Source organism: Leguminivora glycinivorella, chromosome 25 (assembly GCF_023078275.1).
Source record: "Leguminivora glycinivorella isolate SPB_JAAS2020 chromosome 25, LegGlyc_1.1, whole genome shotgun sequence".
NCBI lineage: Eukaryota > Metazoa > Arthropoda > Insecta > Lepidoptera > Tortricidae > Leguminivora > Leguminivora glycinivorella.
Genome location: NC_062995.1, coordinates 11,545,611 through 11,555,935, shown reverse-complemented (window position 1 = coordinate 11,555,935; position 10,325 = coordinate 11,545,611). Strand labels below are relative to the sequence as shown.

Sequence of the window (10,325 nt, the reverse complement as noted above, 5' to 3'; positions counted from 1 at the left end):
ATCCTTCATAAAAAATTAAAAAAAAAAAAAAAAAAAAAAAAAAAAAAAATACCGAACATTCTCCTCACGTGTGAAAGTCAAAGCTACGATAACACCAAGCCAACACTGACCTTGGCAAATTCACCCTGTGCAAATTGGCAGGGAGTAAAAGCCAAAGCAAAAAAAAAAAAAAAAAAGATTATGAATTTTTAAGACTGTCTGTGGGAACACTAAGACTGTCTGTTGCCGGCCATACTCGTAAATTATCAACCGGTCTAAATGTTTGATATGTAAAAGATTATATCCCATGTGTAACAGCCAACACAGTTCATGCACCAATGATAGCATACCTACTAGCGTTGAAGCATGTTTCTAAATAAAACATATATCATCAGTGGTCGGAACTATGGGAGCAAAACTTTAACAAAACCTTAGAGCTGACATAAATTTAAAATAAAACCAAGATTATTATTATTTTCAGATCAGTGTCTTTGATTTTATACCTGAATCCAAGATTTCTAATATATTAGTTACTACAAGGATATTAATGTTTTCATTGCTGTAAGTACTCTAAAATGTCCACTTAGAAAGTTTTGTTTATTATACATAATAATAGTAGTTTTAATAACGTTTACCGTTTACCTACAACGGAAGCCTATATCAGTCATCTCTTTAGCTCTGTCGCGCCAATACGCAAGAGCGATAAAGATAGATATCTAAGAGCGTTTCGTTTCGTGAGCGTTTGTGCATTCGGCTACGCGCGTTGGTCACATGTGATATGATCGTCTCGCTCGAATCTAGAGCAGAGCCCAACTGGGGTAGTACCTCCGCCTTACAGAAGACCGCAGCCAAATAGCACTAGACCCTACTCATAGTGTTGTGTTCCTGCCGGTGAGTAAGGCTGCTAGAGCTCAACGAGGGTGCGGTGTGGTGGTGACGGGAGGACTTACGGAACTAACTTGTTCCGTCTATTGTCCTTTGAGTCGTCGGCAACCCGAACCCTCCTTGGAACTTGTACACTCCTTTTTGCTGTGTACTTAACACAGCAAAAGGGAATGTACAAGTTTTTAATGGGGTGGCAACGCGCATGTGACACTGTTTGAGTTGCAGGCGTCCATAGGTAACGGTGACCGCTTTACATCAGGCGAGCCGTATGCTTGTTTGCCACCGACGTAGTATAAAAAAATATGACAACTTAAGTTTGTTGAGCCGTTTGTCACTGCAAAAGAACGTCAATTTTGTCGAGCCAAAGAAAATTTTGATTAGGCACTTTTCCAAGTGCCAAACTAATTTAATTAACCAAATTTAATAACGCTAACGCCGTGGCTTGCGTGGGCGACGGTCGCGCGACGGCGATGCGACGCATACGAAATCAAACCTTATCGATATGGAAGTATGAGACGCGACGGCGACGGTCGCGCGACCGTCGCCCAAGCAAGACACGGCGTAACAACGCGGTCGCGAAATTTTCAGTCCAAGAAGTCGCACCGCAACTCATCCGCAACGCAAGTATCCCTTTCTCTGCCACCCTAAAGAAAAGGATGCATATAGTTTTCTTTGTTCTTATTTACTGACAGAGTATAATTTACAATTTCCTTTCGACCGACTTGATCAGCTCGTCTGGTCTGGCCCTTAAGGCCGAGCTACCCAAAGACAATAGAATTGAGCTGTCAAATTTTCTCATTGGTCACTACTGTCAGTGTCAGTGTCTCTTCACAAGTTCACATCTTTATTTGCGTTTTCGTATTTGTTTCAATAGGAGGCATAGGAGCACATGTAAACATCTTGACTGTTGAGTAAGACGCTTTTAGCACAATAGTATAACTTTTGAGAGTGAGAGATGGAGACGAGCGCCGAGTCTGGCAGCATGTCGCCGGCGCGCGTGAATCTGGAGCCCGAGACGGACCAGTCGGAAATGGGTAAGCTCATACAATACTAACCGCGATCTACTCCGATATCACTACTCACAATAGTCACAATACTTGTGTGATCTGTTGATGCATGTTATTAATATTTATCATAGTAGCGCGCGTTAAGTTTCCTGGAAAACTACTGCGTGCCAGATAAATATCCGTTTATTTGTTTGCCACAATACACACATCATATCATCATAGCTTTAGTAGTTTCATGTGTTCTGCCTACCCCTTTATGGGATACAGGCGTGATTGTATGTATGTATATCATAAACTTTCAAAGATTCAAAGAATTTATTTGCATAGAACACAGTTATAAGGTGTTACAAAATAAATAAATCCGTGCATTCAGTCTGCATGCAGGCATGCAAATATTTAAAAACAGGCAATTTATATTTACAAAATCATGTCAATCTAATAATTAAAAAATCGAGGGTCAATACTTATAGACTAAACCTAAACTAAAAATACATTAAACAATTTTATGTGTGTATAAGGTAAAATTTCCAATTTAACAATTTATAAAATAATTAAAATATAAAGAAAACAAAATTTAACAGTCACGAGTCAAATATTTTTTTACGCTATAGAAACGGTCCTGGGTTCGAATCCCGGTAAGGGCATTTATTTGTGTGATGAGCACTGATATTTGTTCCTGAGTCATGGATGTTTTCTATGTAAATAAGTATGTATTTATCTATTTAAGTATGTATATCGTCGCTTAGCACCTGTTGTGGGTAGTTAATATTTTGTACATGGTACCCGCATTCATGTCAAATAAACAGTTGTTGTTTTACCATGACGTGTTTCATTACATGGTGGCAGCGGTATGATATATTTTAAGTAAATCCGTGCTGCAGGTCGATTAAAAATAAGTTTAAGCTGTGTGTCTGAACATCTGTCAACGACAGTTAATTAGGTGTTTTGTGTTGGACCGCGATTTATTTGTGTATAAAGTTAAAATATGGAGCACGCCAGATCGCCAGCGGAGTTAAACATGGAGGGCGGTCCCGTTACACGCGCAGAGGCGTGGAAACGGTGGAAACAGCAATTCCAACTTTTTGTGAAGGCCTCCGGTGTGAGCAGTGAGTCCGCCGCAGTACAAGACAGCCTTCTCGTCAATCTGATTGGCGTAGAGGGTTTTGATGTGTTTCAAACATTTACATTTGACGCCGAGTCAGATAAAGACGATGTGAAGGCCATTATTAAGAAGTTTGACGAGTATTTTGGTGCCAAAGTGAACAAAACTTTCTTGAGGTACAAGTTCTTCACGCGTAATCAGGAGGAAGGTGAATCAATTCAAGCTTATGTGACAGCGCTGAGGCTGTTGAGTAAGAACTGTGATTTCGGCAATCTGAGTGACGATTTGCTTAAGGATCGCATCGTGTGTGGCGTTCGGAACGTCACCGTACGAGACAGGCTTCTACGCTCTGACGACTTGGATTTAGACAAAGCGATCAAGTTGTGTCAAGCCGAGGAAGCCTCCAAGGAAAGTGGCAGAGAGTTAGGAGCCCCGAGCGAGGGATCGAGTAGTGCACAAGTACATCTTGTTGAGCGGCGACGGGCGCGCGGAGGCGCTCGGGTCGCCTGGCGCGCCGCGCCCGGCTCGGAGTCGGCGCAGCGCCAGTGCGCAAGTTGCGGTGGGACGCGTTGCGCCAACCAGGAATGTTCGGCACAGTACGTAACATGTTTTTCTTGTGGTCATCGTGGACATTTTGCTCGTATGTGTAGATCTCGGTTCGTTAACGATGACAGTGGGGTGAAGCGAGTGTATGAAATAAACGGTTCTATGACGAGCGATTCCGATGAGTCCGAATCATTTTATATAGATACGGTTTCGTGTTCGAGTGCTGGACGGGGGCGCTGGACGGAAACTCTGTTGTGTGAACACGGGTCTGAGAAGTTTAGACTCGACTCGGGAGCAGATTATAATGTTATATCTTTTGAGAGATTTCTGTCACTAGGTTTTGATGTAAATGTGTTAAAAATGCTAAAAGTCAATTTTGAATCATTTACTAATCACAAAATTCCATTGAAAGGTATTTGTAACTTAGTATGGTGGTATAAAAATAAAAATTATAACTTGCCATTTGCGATTGCTGATATGAATGTTGCAAGCGTGTTGGGTCGAGACTCATGTGAAGATATGGGCTTAGTGAAAAGAGTTAATACCTAATTTGTGTCCCAACACGCTTGCAGCGCATGTTGCTGTGATTATGTTAGTACATAATCACAGCACTATGACTTGCATGTCACTTATAAACAAAAAAAAAACATGTAAATATGTATAATTTCAGATACCCATGTCGATCGTTATAGAATAACAGACTTTAAAGAAACTATGCGACGCTGAGTTCTTAAAACTGAGTGAATATATTATAGAAAATAAAGGTGTAGAGATAAGTTAGTTTAAGTTACATTAATTAAGTGCGAAACTCATTGTAATATGTATTTCTAATGCACCGGCCCCCGGCAGCTGACGCCGATGACGAGTTCAAGGACGCGTGTGAGGATGGGGTCGGGCAAGAGAGTGTAAAGCTGAAACCAATGTTGTAGGTAATAAGGTTGAAAGTCAAGTAACGGTACGGGATTCGTAGTCGATCCAACCTATTAACAAAAAATAGTTAAAATTATAGTAAGTACCTAGTACCTACTCTGTAAAAAACTTAAAATATAGTTGTCTGTTTTCCATTCCCTGATTGTTTGACCCTTTACTTCATGTGACAGAATTAATATTGAATTGTATGTGTATTTGCTTAAGATTAAACTTTAAATTTTTGTTATATAATACGATACAAGAGTTAAATAGATCTGTAAGTAGTATACTTATATACCTATCGTTTGCAGGTACTTGCCTATTATTATTCTGAAAGTCTATAATACCTAAGACATTTAAATTCTTATAAAAAAAAAATAAGTAAGACATGATTGTGATCAGTGATGTCAACAAAATTAGCTAAATAGTTAGGTAAGTGTAGATGTGTTAAGTGTAAGTAGGCATTTTAAATCTTTGGGTCACAAACAAAGATCTAACATGCTGATAAAGTGATTAATAACAATAGAAATAAATCATAGCATAGTTTGCCTTAGGTACCTACTTAATGTTTACCACCGTAATCACACAAACTTCATGTCTGTGAACCTTACTGCTATGAAATAAGGTCTTCTCATGACGGCTAAGGTATGTTCTCATATGTTAGTAAAGAAGTTTTAAGTAGTAGTAAGAAATAGCATAAAGAATAGATTTATAAGTATGATATATAATATTTAAGGGGAAGGATGATGCAGTGGTCATGTTTTGGAACAGTGCATTTATGTTGCACATATTTAAGACACTGCACTATCAGTCCTCTTTACGTACTTAATATCATAATATGTTTTATGTGTATAAAATAATGTACAATTAGACTTTTTCATATGTATAACTATTAGGTGTTGGGTTTTAGTCTTTTTGGGGGAGATGTTGTGGGTAGTTAATATTTTGTACATGGTACCCGCATTCATGTCAAATAAACAGTTGTTGTTTTACCATGACGTGTTTCATTACAGCACCCATAGTACAAGCTTTGCTTAGTTTGGGGCTAAGTTGATCTGTGTAAGGTGTCCCCAATTTTTTTTTTTTTTTTTAGTTTTCTAGAAGCCAGTTAGTCAATTTTTTCTTAAAGCTATTCCCTTGTAGTAATTTCATGTCAACTTAAGAGTGAATCTCTTGTCGGTGGAGTATGTTCCAGCTTTTCCTCTCCTGTGCCAGCTCTTTGACTCTTTGATACGACACGGCCCCTACTTTTTCTTTTATTTGGTCCATGTAGCTGTGTCTGGGCTTTCCTCGACCTCTCTTATGTCCAATCCGTCCCTCCAGAATAGTAATAAAAAACCGGCCAAGAGCGTGACGGGCCACGCTCAGTGTAGGGTTTTCTCAAAAACTTCTGAACCCATCAAGTTCGAAATAATTTTCCTAGAAAGTCTTTATAAAGTTCTACTTTTGTGATTTTTTTCATATTTTTTAAACTTATGGTTCAAAAGTTAGAGGGGGGGGGGCACACTTTTTTTTCCTTTATGAGCGATTATATCCGAAAATATTAATATTATCAAAAAACAATCTTAGCAAACCCTTATTCATTTTTAAATACCTATCCAACAATATATCACACGTTAGGGTTGGAATGAAAAAAAAATTCGGGCCCCACTTTACATGTAGGGGGGTACCCTAATAAAACATTTTTTTTTCATTTTTTATTTTTGCACTTTGTCGGCGTGATTGATATACATATTGGTACCAAATTTCAGATTTCTAGTGCTAACGGTTACTGAGATTATCCGCGGACGGACAGACGGACGGACGGACAGACAGACATGGCGAAACTATAAGGGTTCCTAGTTGACTACGGAACCCTAAAAACTATAAGGGTTCCTAGTTGACTACGGAACCCTAAAAAGTGGTCGTGTCGCATCAAATGTCCGCTCATTTTTCCGCGTCTATTTTCAATCGTTTTCAGGATGGCTCGTCTTTCATTTACTCTTCGTAACACCTCCTCATTCGTAATCTTATCTCTCCAACTAATTCCCTCCATTCGTCTCCAGCACCACATTTCAAACGCTTCCATTCTCTTATAGAAACCTGCATACGTCATCAGCGAAGAAATTCAAAGATTTATGTGAAGTCTCCAACCCGCATTGGGCTAGCGTGGAGACTATATAGATATAGCCCGAGCCCTCTCAGACTTGAGAGGAGGCCTGTGCCCAGCAGTGGAACGTATATAGGCTAAATTATATTATTTATTTTATTTTTTATATTTTTATATCAAATTACTACTGACCAGTCACTTCACTCTGATTTCTTCTAAATATTGGTTTTTCGTAAATGCTTTCCAGAGTTCCCCTTGTCTTTACACTCTTTTCCTGTTTATGAGCATACTTAATCAAAGTTATAGGCAAATGTTAGAACTAGTACTTAAAGTATCAAAATATTAATAGAGCACCAACCTACTATATTGTTTACGACTTGTTAACATTGCAGTTTTTCATTATATGCCGCTTCACGTCGACTTAGCTCTTGGTTGTAATTATTTATTAGCTTAAACAGCAAATTGCGGACCTCGCTTGGTATCGTCATTGTTATAATATTTAAGATTTACCCTTAATAACCCGCGAACAATTTGAATAAGTGACATAAATTGACAGCAGACTTTTAGCCTTTTTTTTTAAACCATAGACAATTGGTGATACCACAAGGAAATATCTGTCAACAATATTTGGCTAGCCAGACTCTACACGTCTCTACAATACACACAGAATGTACAAAAAAGATTTCTAATACATTCCAGTGTTTATGCTCAACAGATGAAAGGATGATGCCTTTCTATGTTTGCTCACCATGTTTACATTACGGTAAAGTAGGTAAGTGAGCAGAATAGGTATGATATTACAATAAACAATAATTAGTTATCGGTAACAGAATTATGGTCATGATGTGGAAATATAAAGGACAAATGGTGAGCCTGGTGAGATGGGGTTACATTTTAAGAAATTCTTTTCTGAGTTTCTAATAAGTGTTGTCGTAACTTTGTTTTAAAATTAACTTTATTCTTATACTACTAACTAATACACTAAGGGCCGGTTTTTCAATCGCCAGATAAATATATCTATCAGATAAAGTTATCACTATCCTTTTCATCACACGTATAAATGACAATGACAGCTAACAATTATCTGACAGATATTATTTATCTGGCGATTGAAAAACCAGCCCTAAATATAAGTATTAGTATAATAATAGCACATTATATCAGTTAGAAAACACATAAATATCATTTTGCTTACTATTCTTATCCACGTTTATCCAAATCCGCTTGCATGTGTTGCTTGCTTACGTACACGACGCGCCTGTGTGCACCCCGCGCGGCGTACGTTTGTTAGAATGAAGCTAGGACGTCCGTCGTCTCGCGACCGCGGACGCTGATCTGGACAATGAATATACACTTAACCGTGCAAACTACCGGCCGACGGTCGTGGACGTGGCCTTGAACGCATGGACGTCCGATCGAAATTTGGCTCGCTGGATGTTTTGGTCAGCCGAAGGAACGTCCCGTCGACCGTGCACACTGATCGGTCTCGGTCGCGGTCGCGCGACGGCGGACGTCCGCGTAGTATGTTCCTAGCTTTATTACTAGTTCACGGTCAATTCATTTACTTTATATCTTTCATCTTTAAACATAACTACTGTCCATATATTTCTTCTAATTTTGTGGTGCTTTATTTCGTGCACGGCATAAAATAAAGTATAGAGGAAACTAGCCTATTTACCCAAAGAACCATCCCTTAAAAGTTATCGGAAATCAATAAAAATAGGCGACTGTGGGATATGGGTTAGGTAAACTTGAGTAGTTTGATGTGCTCTGCCTACCCCTTCATGGGATACGGGCGTGATTGTATGTATGTAATAAAAATAGGTTGTAATTTGTGTAAATTTGTTTAAATGTATGTGTGTTATGGCGTAAGCCTCAACATTAACTAATTATTGTGGCCCAATGATCCAAAGTGAATCCTGGCCTCCGAAACGAGAGATCGCCACCTGTCCCGATTCTGCGCAGCTTCTTGCCAGTCACTGACTTGAAGCTGACGCAGGCATAGACACGTAACTTGATCCAGTTGTAATTATAAGCGTTTGTTTTAGCCCCTGTAAAGGAAGAAGCTGTATTCCTGTATGAAGAGGAGCGTGTGAAGGAGGAGTGGTCGGGCAGCACGGCCGGGCTCGGCGTGAGCGAGGCAGCCATGCTGGCCGACTTGTACATCGAGCACGAGGTGAAGGACGAGCTCGTGCTGGGGCCGGAGCGCCCGCACCGCCCCGTAGTCGCCCCGGCCGCCCTGTCTAATCGTGTCGCAGCGTCCGCTCTCGTATCCGCCGAGCCCGCACACACACCCAGCGCCATCGCCACCGTCTATCAGTGTCACCATTGCGGCCAACTGTTCTGGGATAAGCTGTTTTTAAAGAAACACGTACACACTCACTCACCTTTACACGATTTAACACCAGGAGATTATAATACAAAACGACACGATGATTTATACAGTCATCTGAGAACTCACACAGACGATAAACCTTTCTGGTGTAGTCAATGTGACTACAAGTGTAAGCGAAAATATAATTTAAAATCTCACCTGAAGACTCACACTGACGAGAAACGATTTAGTTGCAGCCACTGTGACTACAAGAGTAAAACAAGAAGAGATTTACAGAAGCACCTGATGGCTCACACAAATGAAAAGCCTTTTAGTTGTAGTCACTGTGACTACAAGTGCAGACGAAAAGCAATTTTACAGTGTCACCTGATGACTCACACAGACGAGAAGCGTTTCGGTTGTAGGCACTGTGACTACAAGTGTAAAACAAAATCAGATTTACAGAGGCATCTCTTGTCTCATAAAGACGAAAAGCGATTTAGTTGTAGCCACTGTGACTACAAGTGTAGACGAAAAGCAAATTTACAGGCCCACCTGATGACTCACACGGACGAGAAGCCTTTCGGTTGTAGTCAGTGTGACTACAAGTTTAAAGCAAAATCACATTTACGGAGGCATCTCTTGATTCACACTGACGAGAAGCCTTTTAATTGTAGCCACTGTGGCTACAAGTGTAGACGAAAAGTTGAATTAAAGGCTCATCTAATGATTCACACTGGCGAGAAGCCTTTTAGCTGTAGCCACTGTGACTACAAGTGTAGAATCAAAGAACAATTAAAGCGTCACCTGATGTTTCACACTGACGAGAAGCCTTTTAATTGTAGCCACTGTAGCTACAAGTGTAGACGAAAAGTTGAATTAAAGGTTCATCTAATGATTCACACTGACGAGAGGCCTTTTAGCTGTAGCCAATGTGACTACAAATTTAGACGAAAAGCACAGTTAAAGAATCACCTGAGGACTCACACTAACGAGGAGCCTTTGTAGCCACTGCGAGTACTGCGACTACAACTGTTAGGGGCTCACCTGTGGAGCGCCTTTCATGTATGTATACTATGTGTGGTGAGGCTTCAAGTGCAGGAGGAAATGAGAGTTACGGCCACACCTGTTGAATCACTCTGGTTAAAAAACTATTCAAGTTTCAATACGCATAGTATGAAAATTGTATGCTCATATAAATGTTACATCTTGCGAGATGGTGTTTTCAATTTATTCTTCAGAATAGTTCTGTTCACTTTAATCAAATAAATATTAGTTCTGGGGCAATAGCAGCTTCCGCAAAGAAAAATCATTGTTGATATTTTTTGCAAGTCTTGACAGGTGATATGGATTTATTCGTGGTTTTCATAAAAAAAAGCAATATAAATTATGAACCTGTATAAATGTTTGATATGTAAAAGGTTATAATGTTATAGCCAAAAGTTTAGCCAGCAATGATAGCATACAAACGTTTAAGCATGTAATTATTTTTAA

At 39.6% G+C, this 10,325-nt stretch overlaps 1 protein-coding gene across 1 annotated transcript; it reads left to right on the top strand.

Annotated features, from left to right (window-relative positions):
• The first annotated feature begins 1,451 nt into the window (after positions 1-1,451).
• LOC125239164 (gastrula zinc finger protein XlCGF57.1-like) lies at positions 1,452-10,325 on the top strand. Its single transcript, XM_048146677.1, has 2 exons — positions 1,452-1,898; positions 8,566-10,325. The coding sequence occupies exons 1-2, from the start codon at positions 1,820-1,822 to the stop codon at positions 9,837-9,839; spliced, it is 1,353 nt and encodes a 450-aa protein (XP_048002634.1). The 5' UTR covers positions 1,452-1,819; the 3' UTR covers positions 9,840-10,325.

Coding starts and splice junctions, on each gene's coding strand:
- LOC125239164 (XM_048146677.1), top strand. CDS start 1,820: ATGGAGACGAGCGCCGAGTCTGGCAGCATGTCGCCGGCGCGCGTGAAT. Junction 1,899..8,565: donor GACGGACCAGTCGGAAATGG/GTAAGCTCATAC, acceptor CGTTTGTTTTAG/CCCCTGTAAAGGAAGAAGCT.